The following is a 26,473-nucleotide window of genomic DNA, read 5'->3' on the forward strand; positions in this document are numbered from 1 at the left end:
AGACCATGGTCAAAAGTAGAAACTGATCTGTTCACGTGGAACGACAAAGAATATCTGGTAACTGTGGACTATTTTTCTAATTTTTGGGAGATAGACTATTTACAGGACACAAGGGCAAAAACAGTAATTAGAAAATTCAAGGCCCAATTTGCCAGGTATGGTATTCCTGATATTGTGTTCTCTGACAATGCTGCTCAATTTACATCTGAAGAGTTCAAAAAACACAAGGCCTAGACATCAGTCTAGCACAGCGGCTTATGAGTAGAGGTACAAGGACACTCTTACCAACTGCAGGTCGACTACTAAAGCCAAAGCTTGTGGGCAATGTTAAAATCAAACTGAAGAAGAATCAAGATAAGCAAGCTTGCCATTACAATAAATCTGCTAAAAATCTGCCTGTTTCCAAGAGAAATAAAAATGTACAGATTCAGCCAATGGGCAAATATGACAAACACTGGCAAAAGGCGAAGGTCGTCCAGAAAATAGCACCATGGTCCCATGCAATTTTAACAAAGGAAGGAAGAATAGGAGACATCTGAGAAAAACACAAGAAAGAGCGGTTACAGGGCCCGAGGAACAATATATAGGCACTCAAAGCAAAGCTATGAATACCGGCAACAAAGAAATGGAGACTGCTGAGGAGCTAGGGGAGGTCCCTGGTCAGAGACAGCCAGTCCCAGAAAACAGACTGCCAGAATCAGAACACCAGGATTTGTGTGAAGAAACCTCATATGTTACGCGAGTGGGCAGAACAATCAGAAAGCCAGCCCACCTCAAGGATTAAATCTAACTTATAGTTATGTTCTACTTGTTCATGTTCACCATTTTGTGTTAGTTAGATTTCATTGTTCCTTCATTTAAAAGGGAAAGGATGTAGCAAAATGTTATATGCTGTGTATGGTCTCTAGTGATCTCAGTACTGAGATACTGGTACAACTGTATTATTGCATCTCATTGGTGGGAGTTGAGGAAGTAGTTTTATACATATGTATAGATTTATGTAATGGCAGCAGGAATGAACACCGAATAAAAAATGTCTGCTACTAACTACTGTGTGTGAGCCTCTGGAGCAGGACCAACTAACAGAACATGTACAATGATGGAAGGCTGTGTGCATGTTTCTGAATAAAACTGCAGGGCTATGTGTATGTTTGTGTGAATGGTGCAGGAATGTATGAATGTTTGTGTATAGTGCATATTGTGTGTATGTTTCTGAGTAAAATGTAGGGCTCTGTGTTGTGTGTATAGTATAAGGTATATACTGTTAGGTCCATAAATATTTGGACAGAGACAACTTTCTCATTTTGGTTCTGTACATTACCACAAATAATTTTAAATAAAACAACTCAGATGCAGTTGAACTGCAGACTTTCAGCTTTAATTCAGTGGGTTGAACAAAAAGATTTCATAAAAATGTGAGGAACTAAAGTCTTTTTTTTTTACACAATCACTTCATTTCAGGGGCACAAAAGTATTTGGACAATTTAAAAAGCTGAAAATAAAATGTTCATTTCTACTACTTGGTTGAAAACCATTTGCTAGCAATGACAGCCTGTAGTCTTCAACTCATGGACAGCACCAGATCCTGGGTTTCCTCATTTTTAATGCTCTGCCAGGCCTGTACTGCAGTGGCTTTCAGTTGGTGTTTGTTTGTGGGCCTTTCCTCCAAAGTTTAGTGTTCAACAAGTGAAATGCATGCTCAACTGGGTTCAGATCAGGTGACTGACTTGGCCGTTCAAGAATATTCCACTTCTTTGCTTTAATAAACTCCTGGCTGTATGTTTTGGGTCATTGTCCATCTGTATTATGAATAGCCTCCCAATCAATTTGACTGCATTTAGCTGAATTTGAGCAGACAGTATGTCCCTGAACACCTCAGAATTCATTCGACTGCTTCTGTCCTGTGCCACATCATCGATAAACACTAGTGCCCCAGTGCCACTGTCAGCAAGCCATCACACTGCCTCTGTCATGTTTTACAGATGATGTGGTATGTTTTGGATCATGAGCTGTTCCATGCCTTCTCCATACTTTTTTGCCATCATTCTGGTAAAGGTTGATCTTTCATCTGTCCAAGGAATGTTTTTCCAGAACTGTGCTGGCTTTTTTAGATGTTTTTGAGCAATGTCCAACCTAGCCTTTCTATTCTTGAGGCTTATGAGTGGCTTGCACCTTGCAGTGGACCCTCTGTATTTACTTTCATACAGTCTTCTCTTTATGGTAGACATGGATATTGATACGCCTTTTTGCTGGAGAGTGTTGTTCACTTGGTTGGCTGTTGTGAAGGGGATTCTCTTTACCATGGAAATAATTCTGCGATCATCTACCACCGTTGTCTTCCATGGATGTCCACGTGGAGGTCTTTTAGTGTTCTGAGTTTACCAGTGCTTTGTTTCTTTCTCATGATGTACCACACTGTAGGTTTTGCCAATCCTAATATTGTAGCAATTTCTCGGATGGGTTTTTTCTGTTTTTGCAGCTTAAGGATGGCTTGTTTGACTTGCATGGAGAGCTCCTTTGACCGCATGTTGTCTGTTCACAACAAAATCTTCCACATACAACCACCCCTCCTAAAATCAACTCCAGGATTTTTATCTGCTTAATTGATAATTAAATAAAGGAATTACCCACACCAGTCCATGAAATAGCCTTTGAGTCAATTGTCCAATTACTTTTGAGCCCCTGAAATTTTTGTGAAGTGATTGTGTAAAAAAAGGCTTTAGTTCCTCACATTTTTATGCAATCTTTTTTTCAACCCACTGAGTTAAAGCTGAAACTCTGCAGTTCAACTGCATCTGGGTTGTTTCATTTAAAATTAATTGTGGTAATGTAAAGAACCAAAATTAGTTGTCTCTGTCCAAATATTTATGAACCCAACTGTATATATATCTCAAGATTCAGTACAGTATATGAATTAATTCAAGTGAATAAGCATTCTATGAACAGACACAGCATGTGCTGGAGAGATTTTTGTCAGGATTTAAAAAAAAAGGAGTGGACCATACCATAGCAAAGTAAGCAAACATCTGCCTAAAGGAAGGGGTTAGGTAGTTTGGCTTAGTGGGATTGGAGAAAGTTATTAAAATTTACATAAAAAAAAAAACAGTTTCCTAGAGTTATCTATTGGCTACATCTGCCCTAAATTAATCTAACTCCTCCTGCACCAGATGAATACTGTCTGGATGACCAAAGCACAAAGGATTCTTTAGTGTATGGGTCTGATAACTTTTTTTTCCCCTGGCAATGGTTTTTCAGTGAGCCCTACTATAATTACCAAAAAAAAAAACAATAATATACCTAATCTGGACACACAGTCACAGTCACAAGTGTACCAAAATACAGGTGACAGAATCAGTTTCATTTTTTTAAATTCATAAGGGTCCAGATAAACAGAAAACCCAGTTATTGGAATGTTTCTTGATTTGTTCATTTTCCATTTGCTGCAATACACCTGCAGTCAGTGTTGTGTGTGGTGTGTGTGATACCTGCATCTGATTAATCAAGGATTATGCCTGAAGACAAGGAACAAGCACTGCTCCCATTATGTCACAAGTGACGACCTGCAACAGGTATCTTCTATACAGCCAGAGAAAACATGTACTGGCTATGCTAGGTGGCTCCCAGGGGCACAACACTAATGAATAAACAGAAGTGAAAAGTGTGACTCAAGTCTAATAATGTAAATGGCACGGGGTTAAACTGCTCTTCCAATCTGGTTTTAAATTTGGAACTACAATGTATTTCAAATTTGCACATACTTTTATTATTAATTATCATTAATAATAATAAACAGCATGAATATGGTGCCAACATATTACGCAGGGCTGTACACTAAATAGTGGTTGCAAATGACAAACACAGACAGTGGCACAGGAGGAGAAGACTCTGCCCCGAAGAGCTTACAATCTAGGAGGTGGGGGAAGTATCACACAATAGGAGGGGAAAATATGAATGCAGCAAAATTCGGTTCGGGTATACCCGAATTCGAACAGCCATATTCGGGTCGAATATAGGGACAACCCGAATTCGAACATCAACACTAGTCATCAGCATACAGATGGTACTGTAAGCCAAAGGAGAGGATATGAGACTACCAAGAGAGGAGGTGTACGGAGAAAAGAGAACCGGTCCAAGGACTGACCCTTGGGGAACACCAACAGGGAGGAGAGTGGACGAGGAGGAGTTACTATTGAAGGAAACTTGAAAGTAGCGGTCAGACAGATAAGAAGCCAAAGGAGGATATGAGACTACCAAGAGAGGAAGTGTACAGAGAAAAGAGAATCGGTCCAAGGACTGACCCTTGGGGAACACCAACAGGGAGGAGAGTGGACAAGGAGGAGTTACTATTGAAAGAAACTTGACAGGAGCGGTCAGACAGATAGGAAGCAAACCAAGAGAGAGCAGTGTCACTGATACCAATGAAGCGCATGATTTGTATTAGAAGGGGGTGATCAACAGTGTCAAAAGCAGAGGAAAGACAAAAAAGTTGCCTTGAGACTTAGCTATGATGAGGTCATTGGCCACTTTAGTAAGGGCTGTTTCAGTGGAATTGGCAGCTCTAAAATCATACTGGAGAGGATCAAGGAGAGAGTTGGTGCTCAGGTAATCAGTGAGTCTTTTGTAGACAAGGCGTTCAAGAAGTTTAGAGACATATGGGAAAAGGGAAATAGGACGGTAGGAGGGGTCCAGTGAGTATTTCTTTAGGATAGGGAGAATTATGGCATGTTTGAAAGATGAGGGGTATTTACCAGTAGAAAGGGAGAGATTAAATAGTTCAGTCAGGGCAGGGGCCAGGGTTGAGGAATGGGCATGGAGTAGATTAGAGGGAATTGGGTCAAGCGGACAGGTAATAGATGGAGATGATGAGAGAAGAGACTTCATCCACAGTAACATGGCTGAGGGAGGTCAGTGATGTTTTACAGGTGGAAGGAGTGGGTATGGTTGGAGTGGCGTGGTGAGCAGATACATCATGTCTGATTTTGTCTATTTTATCTCTAAAGTAGGTGGCAGTCTTGGGCAGAGAAGGAAGTTGTGGGGGGAGCAGGTGTGGGGTTTAGGAGGGAGTCAATTGTTGAGAAGAAGTTGCGTGGGTTGGAAGCTTGAGAGGAAATGATTGAGAAATAATTTGAGAATAATAATTTTGCTTGGTGACAGTGAGCTCTGTATTAAAGATTTGTAGCTTGGCTTTGTAGTCCATGAAGTACCAGTAAGCGCTGAGGCCAGATTTCCTCCACTTGCGCTCAGCTGCACAAACACGTCTTTTGTAGCTGTTTGGTGTGATTGTTGTGCCAGGGTCTGAGGTTGGCAGGGCAGGGGTAGCGGGAGGTGGCAGGGGCTACTTTATCCAAAGCCAAGGAAAGAGAGTGGTTTAACATGCTGGCAGCATCATCTGGGGAGTTGATTTTGGATAGGGCGAGGGTTAGGGATGCAAGGCAGTTTGAGAAAAGGTTGTGGTCAAGGTTACGGATATCTTTCTGCCATTGACCAGGTCTGGGATGTGGCAAGGGAGGGCAAGAGTTCCATAGGTTAAAGGTGATAAGGTTGTGATCAGAAAGTGGAAATGGTGAGTTGTCAAGGAGGGTGAGGTTGCAGAGTTTAGAAAATACCAGGTCTCAGGTGTGTCCGGCTATGTGTGTGGGGCCATTGATGTGCTGTGTGAGTCCAAATGAGGAGGTAATGGAGAGCAAATTGGGTGAGGAGGGAAGGTTGGCCTTATCCATTGCAACATTAAAGTCACCAAGGATGAGGGTGGGCAGGTCATGGGAAAGAATGTGTGGGAGCCAGGATGTAACATTCTCCCAAAATTGTGATACTGGGCCACGGGGGGCAGTATACAACAGCAACAATGAGGGGTAAGGGGCTAAAGAGACTCAGAGAGTGGACATCAAAAGAGGTGAGAGAGGGTGGGGTAGGAAGGACTGTGTATGTACAGTTAGGTGAGAGAAGGAGACCCACACCACCCCCTACTTTGTTGCCAGGTCTAGGGGTAAGTGTAAAAATGCAGGCTTCCATAGGAGAGAGCAGCAGCAGAGGCAGAGTCAGAGGAGGAAAGCCAAGTTTCAGTGAGACCCAGAAAGTTCAGAGATTTAGAAAGGAGAAGGTTGTGTATGGAAGTTAATTTATTGCCAACAGTTCGGGCATTCTATAGACTGCCAGAGAGAGGGGGTAAGGACTTATGGGTAGAGTGAATGTGATGTTAGGAGAAGGGAGTGTCTTGCTGGGAGTATATGGAAAGTGGAGGCTGTGTAGGGGACCAGGGGTGGGTGAGATGTCACCAGAGAGTATCAGTAGGGAAAAAAGGTGCAGGAGCACAGGCAGAGAAATAAGGAGAGTGAAGGAGCAGAGAGACAATGAGTTATCAGACTGGGGAGGACAGGGAGTAGTGCCAACAAAGAGAGAGCAGGGTGAATACATTTTTACAGAAAATTGCAAACCATATGCGTACATTAAACAATGTGGCAAACTGAAATCCAAGAGAAGCAGTCCAGTAAACCATGGGTTTAAGTGAAGCTTGTAAACTTGCTGAGTTCCAGGGATGGGGGATGAAGATTCAGTCAAAGAGATGGTTTGATCAATACCAGTTCAGAATGGCAGCAGCAGAGGATGTGTTGGGAGTCCAGATGGATAAACCAGTCCAAAGGCAGGAGATGGGAGTGATAGAGTAATGTAGTATGTCCAAATCTGTTCCAATGCCTGCTTGAATTCCCTGGATTAATTCCCATTGCACTTATATTTTGGCACTTAAGGTTTGGACACATGACCAGGGTCCCAACGTGACCTTGCCTGTTGTTTAAATAGAAGTGCTTTGGGCCCTGAATATGGATGGACTGATCGGAGTATAAGGAATTTGGGATAGCAGTTGAATCTGGGGAGGGGTTGGCAGGGCAATAAATATCAGTGTGCACTCAGCTGGAACCAAGGGATAGTGAACAGATAAATCTATGAGGAGATTAAAGTTGGTGCAATAAATTCATCTACAATGGGAGACGTACCATATACAATATCAGATGAGGGTTGCAGGGGAAAACAATTGCATACACAGGGCTGAGATTTGGCAGAATGGGAGACGTACCATATACAATCAGATGAGGGTTGCAGGGGAAAACAATTGCATACACAGGGCTGAGATTTGGCAGAATGGGAGACGTACCATATACAATCAGATGAGGGTTGCAGGGGAAAACAATTGCATACACAGGGCTGCGATTTGGCAGAATTGGAGACGTACCATATACAATCAGATGAGGGTTGCAGGGGAAAACAATTGCATACACAGGGCTGAGATTTGGCAGAATGTGAGACGTACCATGTACAATCAGATTAGGGTTGCAGGGGAAAACAATTGCATACACAGGGCTGAGATTTGGCAGAATGGGAGACATACCCATGATTTGTTTTATCCAGGTTAAGTTTCAGAAATCTGTCAGACATCCATGAGATGGCTGACAGGCAGCATGAGACCTTATCAGAACTGAGGGAGACAAGTCAGAGGTGGACAGATAGGTGGTACTGTAAGCCAAAGGAGGATATGAGACTACTGAGAGAGGAGGTGTACAAAAAAAATTCAATACAGTTATATTGTATTGAATCCAATACAAAATAATTTTGAATTTCCTGCACCGCCTCCCGTCACCGAAAACTTCCCGGGAACGTCTGTGCACTCGCCGGCAGACGATTGAACGAAGAGGATGCGGCCAGAGGACGGGCAGGACGCCGATGGGACCAAGTTTGTTTTTTCTTTTGTCAAGGATTTTTCAATATGTTTAGTGTATTTCAGGTCTGCTGAATGCAGAAATTACATCAGTTTTATTGAATTGGCTCTAGTTCTTGTGATACAGGAATGAGAACAGACGATTTTACCAACACAACAAATGTTAACACAGCATTTTATTATCAATCTTTATTTACACCGTTGTTTTGCATTTTATATATTAAATTTAGCATTATTTTCATGAAACCTTCATTTGCCTTTTTATTCATACATTTTCTATTTTTACAGAAATATGTTCTTCAAAAAGTTATTTATATGACCCTAATGTATTTTGCTACATTTGTGGTGAAGAAACTTTACAGAACTTGTGAAACAAGCATATCTTGCATATTTTGGTATTAAACTGGGGGACCAAGATAAGTATTGGGCTCCCTTTATGGTATGCAAAACTTAAGTAGAATGTCTACATCAGTGAAAAAATGGAAAACTGAAAAGTTTGAAATTTGGTGTACCTATGGTTTAGCGAGAGCCCAGAAATCATCATAATGATTGTTATTTTTGTGCTGTGAATGTAAAAGGTTTCGATTGTTACAAGAAAAATAAGTGGGAGTACTCTGATTATGAATCAGCAAGACGACCTGCGCCGCATGGTGCTAAGGTTACCATACTAGTGTTCAGTACTCTCCCTGATATTCCTGTATCCGACATGGTGGATATACAAGGTTTGGAATGTAATCCAGAAGTTAGCAGTGGAAGTGAATATGAAGTGTTTCATCAAACCAGCAGTTCTCCCAAGAAGAGCTCAATGATTTAATACGTGACCTAAGTCTGTCAAAACAAGCATCTGAACTTTTTAAAAGAACTATCTGAGACCGGAAGTTAAAATAACTGTTAGCACTGCAGGTCGTGCCGGCGCCGCTGCTCCTAATCGCAGGCATGGGCGCCGGGTTCTATCTCTCAGGTAACACTACCTATGTTCCATATCAGTGTTTCCTCCATGCTGAGACTTGCTCTGTTTGTGAGCTGGCTGTGGTCAGCTGCCACTGGCCTGGGGATTGTTCTGGAGTGGCACCTGGTAGCTACCCCGCAGCCCAAGCCTATCCTCACCATCAGAGGCTCTAGTGAAGACCGGGTGGCTGTTCTGGTAGCTACCCCGCAGCCCAAGCCTATCCTCACCATCAGAGGCTCTAGTGAAGACCGGGTGGCTGCTTAGTTACGCCCCTCTAGAGTTTACCTTGCCAGCGGCACAGTGGGTCCACACCTTCGTTCATAACAATAACAATTTATAGGACAAGAGAGGTGATATTCCTACCATATTTCAGTGAAGGTGAAGACTTTGTGTGCTGTTGTAACACCCCTGGATTACTAGCCCATATAAAAGTACCAGAATACCGAGAAGAAGACTGGCGGCTTCTCATAGACAGTTCCACTCGAAGTTTGAAATCTGTTTTACTGCATAATGGCAACTGCTATGCATCAATTCCAATCAGTTACTCAACAAAACTTAAAGAAGAATATTAAAATATCAAAATGGTCTTAAAAAAGATTTGCTATCATGAACACCAATGGTCCATATGTGTTGTTTTAAAAATGGTGAACTTCCTACTTGGACAGCAAAGTGGATACACAAAGTACCCATGTTTCATCTGCTCATGGGATAGTAGAGCAAAGCAGGATCACTGGAAAAAAGTGGCATGGCCTCCAAGGGAAAACATGAAAAAAGGTGCAGCAAACATTATTAACAAGCTAATGGTTGAGAAAGAAAATCATTCTCCCACCACTACACATAAAGTTGCTTCAAATACATTTGTAGATTCTTCCCTGGATTGAGTACTGAAAAATTAAAAGTAGGAATCCTTGATGGTCCCCAGATTCGGAAACTGATAAAATGATTCAAATTTCACTAATTACATGACTAATACTGAAGCTTCTGCCTGGCACAGCTATGTCATAGTTGTCAAGAACTTCTTGGGTAACCATAAAGCACAAAATTACGAAGAACTGCTACAAAACTTGCTCTTAAACTTTAAAAATATAGCAATTTGCAAAATTTTCCAGAAAACTTTGGCAGTTTCAGTGAGGAACAAGGAGAGAGGTTCCATCAAGATATAAAGGTGATGGAAGAAAAGTATTAGGGCAGATGGGATAGACACATGATGGCAGACTACTGCTAGAGCCTTCAACGTAATTGTCACAATCATCAGCATAAAAGGAAATCATACAAACGGAGCTTTTCAATGACTTTTTCGTGACTAGTTCTGTAAACCAAAGGAGGAAATGAGACTACTGAGAGAGGAGGTGTACAGACAAAACAGAACTGGTCCAAGGACTGACCCCTGGGGAACACCAACAGGGAGGAGAGTAGGAATTACACAGCTCAAGAAAAAAATTGGATTCAATAGAGTTATTTTGAATTGAATCAAACACAAAATATTTGAATTTCCTGCTGCGTCTCCCGCACACACTAACGTCAGCGGGAACTCCCCGGGAATGGCTGTACACTCGCTGGCAGAAGATTGAGAAGAGAGGAGGCAGCAGGAGGACAGGCAGGACGCCGATAGGACCAGGTAAGTGGGTTTTCTAATGTTTTCCTTAGCTACCCCAATTGTGGCTCGGGGTTACCGCTTTTTGCATGTTTTTTGTACCCAGAGCAACACTTGAATACCGCCAGGGGGTTCATTTTGCCTAATTTTCATGTTTCATTAGTTTTCTATGAGGTTATTATCGAGGTCCTTATTTCAAAAGCTAGAGCCAATATAGCAAAACCAATACTATATTTGGAATCTGTGCATCAAACATAACCTTGACTTTAATCTGTTTCCCAAGAAAATGTTTGTTGACCAGTGTTACCATTGAAAGAAACTTGAAAGGAGCGGTCAGACAGATAGGAAGCAAATCAAGAGAGAGCAGTGTCACTGATACCAGTGGAGTGCATGATTTGTATAAGAAGATGTTGATCAACTGTGTCAAAAGCAGACAAAAGATCAAGAAGGAGGAGGAGGGAAAAGTTGGCTTGAGACTTAGCTCTGATGGGGTCACTTACTTTAGTAAGGCTGGGTCTACACAGACAATTTTAAAAACGCACGTGAACGTTTCTACCATGTTTATATGCACTTTTACAAGCGCTTTAAACCTTGTCTTTAAAACGCTAAAAAACAAAGGTTTTCATTTAATCCTTTCAGTGAATGAGTACAGGGGTACAAAAAATGCCTTACTCGTTCCCTGAAAGGGTTAAAAATATGTGTAAAAAATAAGACAGGCTTTATTGTATTTTTTTTAAGTATTTTATTGAATGTGTGTGCTTTGTGCAACTTAAACTTTTTTTTACAGGTTATCCCACAATAACAGGATGATTCCCACAGCTGCATTCATAACATGAGCACATCCATGGGACTGCTGACAGTGTGGAATCCCCAGGCACTAGAAGGCAAGTCTCCCCAATTACCTCTAATGCTTTGTGATTGGTTGAGGAAAGTCCTGGTGACAGCTCAAGCATCATCAGGATTTCCCTTTCCCCAGCCAATCACAGAGAGGAGCTCTGCTATGCTGAAGCCACGCTTCACTGATTGCTCCTGCAGCCCGAGCAGAGCTGTGACATGTGTTCTGCATCCAAGAACACATACCACAACTCCGCTAGGGCCGAGGTAGCAATCAGGGGAGCAGAACTCCCCTGATTGCTCCGCTCCGTCACCGCCATTTAGCACTAGAGGTGAATGAGGAAAAGTCTCCCCATTCAAGTCTAGTGCTGATTGGCTGAGAAAAGCAAAACCCTGATGACAACTCAAGGGATGAACAGTGTTTTTTAAGAAATAAAATATAATATATATAATGGAAGCACCCTTGGGTGTAAAGAATTATTAAAATAAAGATTTTACACTTACAATGCAAACAAAATATAAAATATTCATTTATAAACAAAAAGGACTAAAGGCTTGCTTTAAAAGGAACCTGTCAGGACAAATATGGCAGCAGGCCTTGACAGCTTGTTTTTTAATCGAGCTAATGGGTCAACTATCCTGACACTTTCATTGACTGTCTGCCTGTTCCAGGGCAGGGAATCCCTGAGTTACAAATCAAGGCAATTAATGGTCTTGAATACTAAATATTTTCTGTTATTCTGTTGTGCAGCATTGTTTTTTTATACAAAGTTTAAAAGTGTGTAAAAGGTAAATGAAACAAGGAGACTTACTCATAAAAATGGCACTTAGAGATAGACAGGAATGCACAATCACGATTAGCTTTAATAGTGAATATTAAGGGTTCTCCAGTAAGGACGGCCAGCTGTCCCACCAGTTCGCCTGGGTGTGTAATGAAAAGGCAGGTCTCTTCCTCCCGGTCAATCTTCCTTTGATAGACATGGAGAAGTCCAGATATGACAAACCGGATGTTGACATCCTATGAAAAAACAAAAAAACAGAAACTGATAATCAAAGGCTAACTCCAGGCAAAATGTATTGCCCCTACTAGAAAAACAGAAGTTTTGAGTAGAGAGGGGAATGGTTAAAACCTCTGACAATGTTTTCCCTGCTGCCACTGCCCCATCATTTATTGAATGGCCTTTACAAGGGCAGAAAAATCAAGTAAAATCTCCCCAGTCAAGATAAAAATAACCTGCCAGTAAATACACCCTTTCTCAACTATCTGAAAAAATAAGGATTAAATGTTCAGGATTTGACAGCATTTATAAGGCATTTTTACATTTTTATACATTCTTCTGTTTCTACTATACAAGAGGATAAAGTTTACAATCTTCAGCACTGATCTGCATATTTATAAAACTATTACACAGCAACTATTACACAGTTATACCTGTGTCTTTAAACTAACCAGAATGCTTTAAGGGTTACAGACATTACTAAAAGTCTTGTCTGTTGAGCATTTATTTCCTTTAGTTTGACTTGTTTGTAAAATCAATCAAATCAATAATGAAATCAGTACTATGGATTGGTAAACTGAAGCTGTCCGTTTGTTCCCTACTGACCTGGTCTCCTTGTCTGGACAGGACAGTGCCACCCTTGACTTGATGTAAGGTCACTCTTCCATTCAGCAGTGACGGGTCCTACCATGAGGGAAAAAAAAAAAAAAAATTATATATATATATATATATATTTTTTTTTACACAATCACTTCATTTCGGGGGCTCTAAAGTAATTATACAATTGATTTAATGGCTTTTTATGGGCTGGTGTGGGCATCTTTTTTGTTATGTCATTATCAATTAAGCAGATAAAAGGCCAAGAGGGGCGGGTGCTTGTATGAGGTCAAAAGAGCTCTCCATGCAGGTGAAACAAGACATCCTTAAGCTGCAAAAACAGAAAAAAAAATCTGAGAAATTGCTACAATATTAGGAGTGGCAAAATCTACAGTTTGGTACATCATGAGAAAGAAACAAAGCACTGGTGAACTCAGCAATGCCAAAAGACCTGGACGTCCACGGAAGACAATAGTGGGAGATGATCGCAGAATCATTTCCATGGTGAAGAGAAACCCCTTCACAAAAGCCAACCAAGTGAACAACACTCTCCAGGAAGTAGGCGTATCGATATCAAAGTCTACTATTAAGAGAAGACTGCATGAAAATAAATACAGAGGGTGCACTGCAAGGTGCAAGCCACTCATAAGCCTCAAGAATGGAAGAGCTAGATTGGACATGGCTCAAAACCATCTAAAAAAGCCAGCACTGTTTTGGAAAAACATTCTTTGAACAGATGAAACTAAGATCAACCTTTACCAGAATGCTGGCAAGAAAATAGTATGGAGAAGGCATGGAACAGCTTATGATCCAAAGCATACCACATCATTTATAAAACATGGCGGAGGCAGTGTGATGACTTGGGCATGCATGGCTGCCAGTAGCACTAGGACACTAGTGTTTATCGATGTGACACAGGAAAGAAGCAGCCGAATGAATTCTTAGGTGTTCAGAGACATACTGACTGCTCAAATCCAGCTAAATGCAGTCAAATTGATTGGGAGGCATTTCATAATACAGATGGACAATGACCCAAAACATACAGCCAAAGCAACCCAGGAGTTTATTAAAGCAAAGAAGTTGAATATTCTTGAATGGCCAAGTCCGTCACCTAATCTGAACCCGATTGAGCATGCATTTCACTTGTTGAAGACTAAACTTCGGACAGAAAGGCCCACAAACAGCAACTGAAAGTCACTGCAGTAAAGGAAACCCAGTATCTGGTGATGTCCGAGAATTCAAGACTACAGGCTGTCATTGCCAGCAAAGAGTTTTTAACCAAGTATAAGAAAAGAACACTTTATTTTCAGCTTTTTAATTTGTTCAATTACTTTTGAGCCCCTGAAATGAAGTGATTGTGTTAAAAAAGGCCTTAGTTTCTCACATTTTTATGCAATCTTTGTTCACCTACTGAATTAAAGCTGAGTTCAACTGCATCTGAGTTGTTTTGTTTAAAATTATTTGTGGTAATGCACAGAACCAAAAGGAGAAAAAAGTTGTCCAAATTTTTATGGACTGAAAATATATATATATATATATATATATATATATATATATATATATATATATATATATATATATAATGTGCAAGCAAACTTTTACATTATCCCACCGAAAAAAGAATTCAATTAAAATTTGTTAAAAAAAACAAAAAACAAACGGCTGTAAGGACAGACCACCTCATGACTTTATTTGTAGACAAAATGCCTGTTACTGTTCAAAACATTACTTTTGAAGTAAACTTCTCAAAAGATCCACAGAAATAAATCAATAAACCACAGCCCTAGCTTCAGTGGATGCAGTCCCTTGCTGTTGCATTGGAGGCCAGTGGGTTATGGTGGCTCAACTTTTTATTTAAACCTTGGCAGATCACCCCTTTCAGGGGGGCTAAATGGACTTGTGAAGGTGGGGTGAATAGGTTGTTAGTTGTTGCCGTTAGTTCTTAAACAATTTACTAATAATTTGTAGTTATACCCTGGAGGAGATGAATACAATCATGGTTTCAAAAGTGGATTCTATAGTGGCCAATAAAACGTCTAGTTCTTTATGTTCCCATAACTCAATCCTAGCCAGCTCCTAAAATTCTACCTCCTTCATGTAAGCACCCCCCAGCTCTCTTCTCATAACAATTAATATTCTTCTGGTCATACACATTCAGGAAAATATACATAAGTAAGACACCTAAATTAGGATGGGACAGAGCATGCAGAACTGACGGGCAACAGATAGTGTGTATATTTAGGAGATAATAACCACTGCTGCCTTGTGCTGACAACCGGTAATGTCCCGCGAATGTAAATGTGGGAGGGTGCTGCAGAAATATAGCTGAAGGGCTGTGTTGTTTTAACATAATTATCGAGCATAGAACTGTAATTATTCAAGGCAGTTTCAGTTCAGGTCTGGGATTTGTATGATTCATTTCATAAGCAAGATAATTTAAGGAGTTACTTAGGAAAGGATCGACACCGATTCTTGAGATGCTGTCAAGAGACATTAACTGCAGTGCCACCAAGGCTTGGTGCCAAAATCAGACTAGAAATACAGAAATAGAAAGTATGAGCTAAAAAGAGCTATACAGGCAATTATTTTGTAGCTCAATCATGCTAACAAAAATACTAAACAGATGAAACATTTGGACCCTAAGATGTAAGCTACACAATCGGCAAGAAGTAGGGATCCACTACACACATATAGTGCATTTGTGGGATAAAGCGATATTGCATGCTAGCTGTATGGGTTACTCAACGACTTTCTGTCTCAGTGAGAATATCTGACCAAGACAAATGGAAAGGGTGCACATATACAAACCAAAAATTCCAACCTTTCCCTAGCCTAATTAAAAACAAAATCTTCTGTAGCATTTAGAGAGTTGGTTGTCAATGGGACATGAATTTTAAGACAGTAGAAACATCATGTTCGGAAGTCCTAGCCCATTCTCAACATGCTAAATGATAGTATGTTTTCCACTGGGGTTTTCCCCATCAATTCCTGTCCTAATAGAATGGCTAAAAAACAATGACACTTTAACTCTTCATTGCTTCATTCAAAACAAAACAGAATGCTGTATAGTTTTATTTGAGGTCTGATTCTATTAAGCTGATAATTAACCCTTGCCTGACCTCAATCAGCCCTAATTAACTTAATTACAATGTACTAAAACTCTTAACAACATCTCCACATTTTATGAAGAATTCTGGACCTGGAAAGAACTGCAATAGGCGTTTACCACATGGGTGTTTACCACAAAACATCAATATAAAATCAGTCCAGCAAATATTTTCTTATAGCCTGGTTTCCGGTCTCTTATGGCCTTCTAAACAAATGGCCACTTTTCTACAGTATTTAGGGGAATAGACTGGGGCAAATGGAGATACAAAAATCCCCCAACGTCAGTGGGGGTCACTAACAGTGGAAAAAAAAAGGAATCAATGTTAAAGGCCAATGAAAGTTGAAAAAAAAAAAAACCTAGTTCCTGTGGCCAGTGGGTGGAGGAAAATTGCTATCAGATAAAAGACGTGTCGGTGGGAGAAGCTTGTGTCATAGAAAGAACTAGTACCCCACCAAGGGTATTAGTAGTAGCAGAAGTGCCCTACTGATGGTGTCAGTGGGAGGAATTATACTCCATCAGTATCAGTGGGAGGAATAGTACCCAATAACACTGGTATCAGATGGAAGAAAAGGACCCCATTATTGGTGTCAGTGGGTGAATTGTATATTAGCACAGGAGTTTGCTAAAAAAAAATAATGCCACAAGGGCCAGATAAAGTTGAGCAAACAGCCACATTTTGACAGTGAATCAAAGTTTAAACACCATGGTCTTAGATATTTGCCAATATTATCCTGAGGGATTTGTTGTGTCCTAAATCCCAAGCCTGTATATGTGACTATAATGTTATGCGTTATCTAAAACAGTGGTCACCAACCTTCTGAGCCTTATGAACCACTACATTAAGAATTTTAAATCTTGCGGACCATTAATATGAATTTTTTTAAAAAAGATAAATACACTTGTAAAATAATGATCTTCCTAGTGGTGCCTGACAAGAAGTTTGAAGGCTCTTATTCATTCATCAGCTCACGATTAAGTGAAGTATTACTATTGTTACTATTATCATTAGTTGCATTATCTTTAGTATTACTAAAGAAATGCAAAATATTTGTTTGCTTTTCCTCACACATTATGGGTTTATTTCGAATCCATGACCAAACAAGAAATTATAGTTATGAAAGTCAAACTATTTGATGCTATTAAATGAAACAGTTAAAGAAAATACACAGGTGAGCTCATACTTACCTAAATTTTATTTGAGAAATAAACAAATAAAATAAAACATACTTACCTAAAAGAGCATCTGAGAAATAAACAAATAAAATAAAACAATCGGATGAGAATCAATATTCGTGGAGCAGGTTTACTGTAGTAATGGTGGAAACAATACTGAAGCGTACGGCTCAGCAACAGTTGCCTCATACAACTCCACTGATGCCACGCTGCGCCTTCTTTGTTTTTCTGTCTCTAGTACAGTTCGTTAATTTCGTGCAATATAAAAGTGAAAATTCCCATTCTGAAAAAATGGAGGTATGGAGGATAGTAGGACACTACTTGTGACACTACTATTTGTGCAATGTATGCTGGGTTGTCCAACTACATTTGGCCCTGGTGAAATCTTAGTTGAAGGGAGGGAGTCCTTTTACACCTATCATTGGTGCTGGCTAAATAGGCGGAATTCCCCTCCCTTCAAATGACAATATACCAGGGCCAAATGTAGTTGGATAACCCGGCATACATTGCACAAATACATGTCCTACTATTCTAAGTGTCCCCCTAAGAGGGCCTCTTCCTGACTAGAACTATTGCAGAATATTTCATGCAATAGTATACCTCAACTTAACCTGGGGAGCAAAAATACAAACTACAATTGGTAGGCTCTTTTCCTATATCGAATAACCCTTGAAAATGTATCCCTTACCAAGAGCAAGAGCACTTCCCATCGAGTATCTCTCATTAGGATTGTTTGATCCAGTGGAAATATTCCTTTGTGAATTTAATCCTCGAACAGGACCCACTCCCTGTAACCTCTTATATGTTATGTGTCTCAAGCCCCTCTGAAGAAAGCATTATGGTGAAACCCATCTGGAATTGGGAGACTTAAGAACCTCGCCTATAAGGTTACACCTAACCGATCCTGTGGATTAACCACAACAGGGTCACTACCTATATTGCCTTTGTTTATAAAAAAAAAATTTAGAAGTGCTCTGTTTAGTTTAACCCCCCTAGCGGTAATCCCAAGTGTGACTCGGGGTATGAAAATAATGCAAAAAGCGGTAACCCAGAGTCACACTCGGGGTAACTTTGGGGGACCCCCTTACCTGAGCCCTGCGCTCCAGCGGCGATCGCAGGGTCCCAGTGTGATGGCGGGGCGCTTCTTCGTCAGGGGGCGTGGCCGGGCGGGAAATTTTAAAGCAGATTACAGAGTAGTCTGCTTTTAAATACCGCCAGGGTCCCCAACAACCCGATGCACGCATCTGTAGTTAGATGCGATGCACCATGCAGGATTTCTGCTTGGTGCATCGCATCTAACTGCAGATTCGATCATCAATAGTAAATTCAGGGGGTGATGCCCGCTGGCAGCACCCCCTGAATCTACCCTGGCTGCTGTCCTGCTCGCATCTCCTGGAGGCTGATCTCCGGGTTATGCGAGCAGGAGAGTGAGTGGGCGGGGACATCCCCACCGCATCACCCGGCAAGATGTGTGACATCTTCCGGGTGATCCGGTGGAGTGATGGATTCTGGGGGCATGAAATTTAAAAGCAGATTACTATGAAATCTGCTTTTAAATTTTTTTTTTTTTTACAGTGAAATACACCACAAAACACACAATAAAAGTACAAATACACATTTTATTGCACCAACCATCATTGCCCGGTGCCCTGATTTACATTTTGCCGACTATTAGCCCTGACCTTGATCTGACATTTTGATGGCTTATAAATCACTTCCTGAATGTATCATTTCATCACTTTGTTCTTGACCTTGATTGTTCCTGACTGTTTGCTGGAGACCGCATGGCATCCAAACGACATCTCGCCGGTGCAAGCGCTGTTTTGGAGGAATTTGAAAGCAGCGATAGCGATTTGGAGTCCCTTGTGGAATCAAGCAATAGCGTTTCACCAGGAAATTTGTCATCGGACAGTGAAAGTGAACTGAGCGACGATTCTGAACCTGTGCACAAATGGTGTCCTATTGACCTTGATGCGGACCAGGCAGCACCGCCAGGATTTCCATTTACCGGCGCACCTGGGATGAAAATTGAGGCTGAATGCGAGGACCCCCTGGCATACCTGAAGTTGTTTTTGACCGATGAAGTTATCGAAAAAATTGTTGCAGAGACAAACAGGTAAACCGCTCTTGTGTTTGCTAACTTTTTGAAATTTTTTGCTAATTTTTTTTTGCCAATGTGTGCTGCTCTGTGTTAACTTTTTGAAATTTTTTGCTAATTTTTTTTTTGCCAACATGTGTGCTGCTCTGTGCTAACATTTTGAAATTTTTTTGCTAATTTTTTTTGCCAACATGTGTGCTGCTCTGTGCTAACTTTTTGAAATTTTTTGCTAATTTTTTTTTTTATGCAAACATATATGCTGCTCTGTGTTTGCTAACATATTACTTGCCACCTTCACAGTATAAAATAACATATCATAAAATCCTTTTTTTTTCTTTGTTTTATGCAGGTACGCTGGACAACAACAAGGTGCTCCACACCTGAGGTTTGCAAGAATCAGAAAGTGGGAACCTGTGACCAAGGATGACATTTGGCTGTTTTTTGGCTTGGTAATCCTGCAGGAAGTTGTGGGCAAACCCGTTCAGAAGTGGTACTGGTCCAAGAACAAAATGATTGCCACTCCATTCTTTGGCACAGTCATACCAGAATACCGCTTTTCCCTCATTATGAAGTACCTGCACTTTGCAAACAATGAAGAATTTGATGAGACTTCCCATCCTGCACCAAAACTCAAAAAAATTTGGGAAGTGTCTCAGATGATTCTACAAAATTTCCAGCAAACCTATGTGCCAGAAAGAGATGTCAGCATCGACGAAAGTCTAATGGCTTACAAGGGGAGGTTCAGCTGGGTGCAGTACATTGCGTCAAAGAGGGCATGATTTGGCGTGAAGACCTATATGCTGTGCGAATCATCATCTGGCTACAACTGGAATACGGTACTGTACACTGAAATAGGGACACAGTTCAACCCCAGATACAGCCATATTAGCAACATCTTCAGTGCTATCCCTCATTGAGCCATTGCTAGGTCAGGGCTATTGTGTCACAACTGACAATTTCTACACCTCTCCTGAGCTTTATGAGTTCCTTCTGCAACACAGAACAGATGCGTATGGAACCCTTTGGGCTAACCAGCGCAACCTGCCAGCACTGTTTGCAAAAGGGAAGCTGAAGACAGGAGAAATTGTTGCCTGGCAGAAAGGCAAAATGATGGCCCTGAGATGGCGTGACAAGAAAGATGTGTGCCTGATCAGTACTGTCCATGATGCCTCCACCGTTCTGGTACACACAAAACGTGGGAAAGAAGTGTTGAAGCCACAGGTGGTGATTGACTACAACAACACCATGGGAGGTGTGGTCGACAGAGCTGACCAAGCCATGACATTCTACCCAGCGATGAGGAAACAGCAAAGGAAGTACTACAAGAAGATTTTCAGGCATCTTGTTGAGGAGTGCCTATGGAATGCCTACGTTCTGTACAAAAAATCAGAGGCCTGTGAATCATTCAGACTTCATTTTGCAAGTTTCTGAATCTATAGTCAAGAACCACCAAACACCATCAGTGGCTATGAATAGACCTGGACGTCGTGCTTCCACCGTTGTCAACCCAGAACGCCTGACCGGTCGTCAGTTCACTGAATACATCCCACCAACCCAGAAAAAGGCAGCACCTACACCTGGTTTGCTGCTCAGACCGATGACAGAGGAAGGAAGAAACGCAAAGAAACCAGGTTCTACTGTCCTGACTGTGATGTTGGGCTTTGTGCAGCACCGTGCTTCAAAATCTACCACACCCGGGATGTCTACTAAAAATGTAAATATTTTTTTCTAAAATCTGCATTTAATTTATCTTATTATTTATCAATAATTTTGCACCCTTGTTTGGAAAATTCCAGTTTTTTTTTGATAAATTACGCACTGTTGTGGTGTATTATTTCAATATTTTTTATAATAATGATTTATAATTATGTGTATAATGTATAATAATGATATATAATTATAATAATTTAGGATTATAATATAATAAATAAATATAATTGTTATACCCAGGAGTTAATCCTAAGAATTACAGGTCTACAATATAAACAAAAATTTCTATGCAAAAACAATAGGATCACTTTTTGCATCAAAAAACTGACAGAATTAGAACCCACCCAGCATGTCACTAATGCAATAGGGTAATTAAAAAGGGGGGTTTTTACACTTATGCTGAATTCAACATGTACTATTTGGACCTGTTTTGTAAAATACCTTGAAAGTAATTTAGCAGAAAAAAAAACACTTTTTGTTTCTTTATTATCTGCTACTATTTACTCCAGGGGCCAGCTACAACACTGATATAACTCTCTTCCATGCAAATATACCATGCCATGCCCTTATTAGTATTAGTCTTTGCTGTTCTTGTTTGAGTTTTCGAATGTCTGGCACAGATCAGCCCCCAAATTGCCACTCTCACCCTGTGATTTGCTACAAAGTTAATCTGTCCAGTAGGTGAGCGGTATTTTTTATTTTCTTCCTGCAGAAAGCTAAAGGTAGGCAAAGCCAACTGCTTGGAGCAGGGGTCGGCAAATTTTTTGGCCACTAGGCCATTTCAGGTGTGGGCGGGAGCAAAATAGGCCGGAGTCCGGCTCTAATGGCTCTGCACACCACCAGGGAACGCCCCCTGAAGTGAAATACCTCTCCTCTTATGCATTGTGGAGGAGAGGGATTTCCCTTCAGGGAACTTTCCCTATTTACCGCGGCCGCAGTAAATAGGGGAGCAACAGCATAGAGGCGGCACCAGAGATCTGGCTCTGGTAGTTCCTAACGCTGGGTTGATGGACGGCATTAGGCCGGATCGGCCAGGGGGCATTAGGCCGGAGTGAACTACCGGCTAGGCGGTATCTGGCCTAAAGGCCGGAGTTTGCCGACCCCTGGCTTAAAGTAAACAGACTGCTGTTAGGGCAAATTCAGACCTTAATCGTAATTGAGCGTTCCTGTGCCAACACCTTGGCAGTCACTCTGTCACTTGCACTGCAGCACTGGTTCATGAAGAAGTGTCTTAAAGAATCAGCGTCTGCACATTTGACAGCAATGAGCGTTACTAGTACCACTCACTGCTGGCTCCATTCATTCTCTATGGAGCTGTCACAGAGTATCCCAAAAGGCAGAGGTTCCCTGGAATGAGAAAGCAGTAAACAGACTGCATCCTTACTACAAGTATGAACATAGCCTTTATGATAAAAGGTGAAGCCTTTCAAAAATTTGATTCTCTTGCTGTAAATTGTGACACATCAGAAATTTAGTCATAAATAGTTTTCTGAGGGTAAGGAGGCACTTATGTGTGTGTCCCCACACCTACACAATAGATGACATATTTTACATCTAGGTACATACACTGTGCAGCATTTATACTTGCTGCAAGTATACCATTCATGTACACAGATCTGGCTGCGTGTAATGGGCTCTCCTCATCTGAAGGTATTTTACTGCTCAAAACAGCCCGGGGAGTGGAATAAGTTTCAGGGACAAAAGTGCGCTTCAAGTCAGAAAAAATGTTGTGCCCTCTTTATAGAAAAAATAACATGTTAAAAAAAAATCTGTATTCAAGGCTGGAAGATTTCTTCAACCTGATCATTTGCCAATGGAGGAAAACATCCTATTAAGGAGTGCTCCTAGAAGAATCTGGGGATTTCCCCTACAGTGGCAGAGAGAGGGATGGGGGGGTTCCCTTACTTTCCAGTAGAACACTAAAATTGAAAATGCTGTGCAATGAAATCAATAAAAACAATTTTACAATAAGAGCTGACATACGCAAGTGCTTTACATTGCTTTTGCCTCTTTAGGGCTGAGGACAGTTTTCTGTGATTTAACAAAATTCAGCAAGTCATGAAAGTAAGATTCTTTGAGCTGCACAAAGAAAGTGCTGGGTGAGGGGAGAGCAGAGTTGTGCCTCAGAAGGCAGAAACAGCTACAATGCAAGAGGACCTGTCTTTTTTATGGCACCTAAATTGGCAATTAGTCCATTACTGTATTATGTCACTATTTACATCAAAGCAAAAGCATGACTTTACCAAATGTTACTATTTCCGTCAAAAAAAAAAAAAAACCTTGTTTTCTCTGTCCATCACGCAGTGTGACTTAATCAATAAGTATTGATTTTTCCGGTACAGGATCCTTAAAAACGCAGTCTGGAAAACATTATGCTCAGAATGCCACTTTTTCTTTCACCATGCTTCATACAGTGGCAATCTATTTGATTATTGGGAAGTGCTAAGGATAGTTTCAAGTCAGATGTTAGCTGACAATATTTCACAAGAATCACAAAATAAATGACTTTCAAGTTTCCTAATATTTTCACCTTTGATAAAAACAAACACAACCATCCAGATACCACTCTCCCTGATGAACAATATGAAAATGCACAGGGAGCGGACAAAATATTAGACAAAATATAACACAACATAAGTATGGAGTTTATTGAGGTTATAGAAACACAGTCACAGTCAAATTTGGGGTTGCAAAAGTGAGTAACTTTAGGAAACTTGGCGGATACGGAGTAAGTGTTAACTATAAAACAACCTGGTCATTCTGGGCTTTCATATCACAGCATTCAAAGCAAAATACATTTTTCACAGAGAACAAAACTCAGGTTTTTTATAACCAAGAAGGGTTAACAGTTTTCTGCGATAAACTGTGGCATTCCACGTTGCACCTCATTCATAAAACAAAGGCCTACATTTATCTCTCTCAGTACAGGTTGTCTTGAATGCCTTAAAATGAGCAGATGAAAAAAAAAAAAAAAAACAGTAAAAATCATGCACACATTAGCAAACACCCAATTCACACCCAAACACACCGCAAAGAACACACCAACTTTCATAACTGCTAAATACCACCAAAGTTAGTTAAGCCTTTCAAAACTACTTCTGATCTGAATCATCACTTCTCTGACACAATCTCAGCAAACACTATTGAGTGTGAACTTTACAAGAGTGAATTGCCAAGGTCATAGTACAATGACACAAACACAGAAGCACAAAACCTAGATCTCAAAGAAATAGGAAACACAACATGGTCTGCAGAACATATTACTGTGCGCCTTGGCAGCATGAACATCATAGACCAGTCCTAATATTAAAACAGCCCAGCAGCACCAACTTCTGGCCTTTCTTTAACACAGCCCTCTATTTTTAAGATTGCACTATAGCTGATGTAAGATAAGTTTACCTTAAGCTGTATCAGGGATGACAGGTCCTTCTTTGCAGCCTCAAAGACAGCATTCAGATGTCTATTAACACTAAACTCTGGGATCATTAAATCTTCTTCCTTGTAATGGTAGACGGCAGAAGGGGTTTCTGTCACCGTCACAGATTTCTTCAGAATAGGCTGCAATGAATAAGGGGAAATATAAGTTTTAGATTCAAATTACATTCTTTTAGAAAACAAGTTGCTGGGAGAATCAAGTACAATAAAAGATCTTGAAGCATATCGAAACACAAAAACCAACATATGTACCATGTTTGAAGTTTTTTATTCCTTAAATGTGGAGGCTGTATTAGTTTTCCCCCCCCCCCCATTTTCACCTGGTGTTCTTGCCAGTAACATACTTTCTTTCCTGGTGTGAACACTGCCATTTATTCCAGCAGTTGCCAACCCGCCCACTCTCCCATCACAAGCTCAGACCTGCTTTCTAAACATCCTAAAACATCCTTTTGTTGCATCCACAGCCCTTTGCTTCATAACGTCACTCTGGGGGAAGTTTCTTCCCCTTCAAGTGACACATGGTTCCGTGGTTCCAGTTCGGTGAATTTGGTTGTTCGTGGGGTCGGAAAGGTTGGTAACACAAATTTATTCTACTGCACCATGGCTGCTTTCCTGATTTGGATAACATACATCACTTCTACTCATCTCGTTTGCATATAAGGGATAATGATTTGTAGCTCACAGAAGATAACTGGAAAGCCTGACAACAGAGATTTCAAGCTACAAGGACACTGGATTTCTTGAGGGATTATTATTAGGAATTGGTCTTCCATGTAAAAATGTAAATGGCCTAAAAAATGAATCTAATGCAACCACATCCACAGACTGATATTTGCTGTAAACTATTTAATTGTGTTCTTGGAATAAAAATGGTACATCAGCAAAATATTCCAAAAGAACTGCTCAAGAGGGTGCCAGGGACCAAGAAGCTTCCTACCAATACCCATACATAATCCATCCTAAAGTACAACATACTAATGTAGCCCAGCACTCCACCCTTAACCATAATATGTTTTATCCTAAAGTACAACATACTAATGTAGCCCAGCACACACGATAGATGGTCAACGATCGTCGTCCAATCCGATCCGCCGGTCCGGTCGTTCATTTCCAACGACTATCCTCGTTCGTCGGCGCCGTTGGTTACTTTTTTTTACGAACGATTTTTGGCCAACCGGTCGTTCGTCGTTCATTTCCAACGATAAAAATTGGAAGTGTGTACGCAGCTTAAGAGACGTGTGGCAATGCATGCACATTTATTTCTAAAGAATTGGCCCCAGTATTGAGCTGCTGTAATGTATTTCTTAAAAAAACACAGAAGAAGACTGTGAGGCTGCAGATTCAGTAGGCAGACTCATCTTTGCAGATTAAAAAAGTCAGGTGTCCCTGGAGGTTTTGGATGTGAATAAGGAAAAGCCTAGCCATTACAAATGTGATGCTTGAATTTAAGTGGACATGATCACTCCTACCCAAAGACAAAGTTGCCAGCTGGAAATGTAATAATTTTAATTTCTGAAATATTGCAAATAATCAGTTCTTTGACATTAATATACTGTCAGCAAATTTGTATTACTTTTATCAAACGTGTGCTTTACATTTTGGGCACACAAGCTTTATTTAACAGGAAATATTGGTGCATTAGTGAGTGCACTGCACTAATAAATTATTTCATTAGAGTAAATGTTAATGTTGAGAGTGAATGTTGATTTTTCTATTTGCTTGCACTTCCACATTTCAATGAGAGCATTTTACCGGTCTTTATATTCTCCCTTTAGTGGCCATATAAAAGGCTATGAAGTAGTAGATGATAAACTGATAAAAAAAAAGCTCTGAGAAAAAGGTGAAGTAAAGCGGTATTACTGTGCAAATCTATTAATCAGGACACATAGCCCAATGCAAATTTACACATATAACTAAAAGCATAGTAATATAACAAATAGGTACACTGCTTAGTGAATACACAATAACACATTGAGATTTTCAAAAAATGTGATATTTTAATAGTAATGAGAAAAAATAATACAATAATACAACCTATTAAAATCTTCAGTACAAATCAACTGAATGTACTCCAGATGCATCAAAACAAAGGTTGTTAAGGGTCACTGAACAGAGATCAAAACTTTCCCCTCAGATAGCAAGGGTCCATCTCTATTTCATGCTAGCAGGACACAGGATTTCTATTCAAGCTGTGGCTGATTATTAAGGAAAACTGTATGACACTGCACAACTAGCTTTGAAGCACCTTGAAATGATTTAGCTAAT

At 40.5% G+C, this 26,473-nt stretch overlaps 1 protein-coding gene across 9 annotated transcripts in view; it reads right to left on the bottom strand.

Annotated features, from left to right (window-relative positions):
- PNPLA7 (patatin like domain 7, lysophospholipase) overlaps window positions 1-26,473 on the bottom strand; it is a 265,796-nt gene that overhangs the window by 165,184 nt on the left and 74,139 nt on the right. For all 9 annotated transcript variants that reach the window (XR_011923221.1, XM_072429361.1, XM_072429360.1 and 6 more), the window contains 3 exons: window positions 24,173-24,331; window positions 12,693-12,770; window positions 11,901-12,106 (listed from right to left, as the gene is read on the bottom strand). Coding sequence is in view for 8 of the 9 variants with exons in the window: in XM_072429361.1 (XP_072285462.1) it covers window positions 11,901-12,106; window positions 12,693-12,770; window positions 24,173-24,331 (443 nt within the window). In the remaining variant the exon portion in view is untranslated. The remainder of the gene's footprint in view (window positions 1-11,900; window positions 12,107-12,692; window positions 12,771-24,172; window positions 24,332-26,473) is intronic.

This window comes from Pyxicephalus adspersus, chromosome Z (genome assembly GCF_032062135.1).
Source record: "Pyxicephalus adspersus chromosome Z, UCB_Pads_2.0, whole genome shotgun sequence".
NCBI lineage: Eukaryota > Metazoa > Chordata > Amphibia > Anura > Pyxicephalidae > Pyxicephalus > Pyxicephalus adspersus.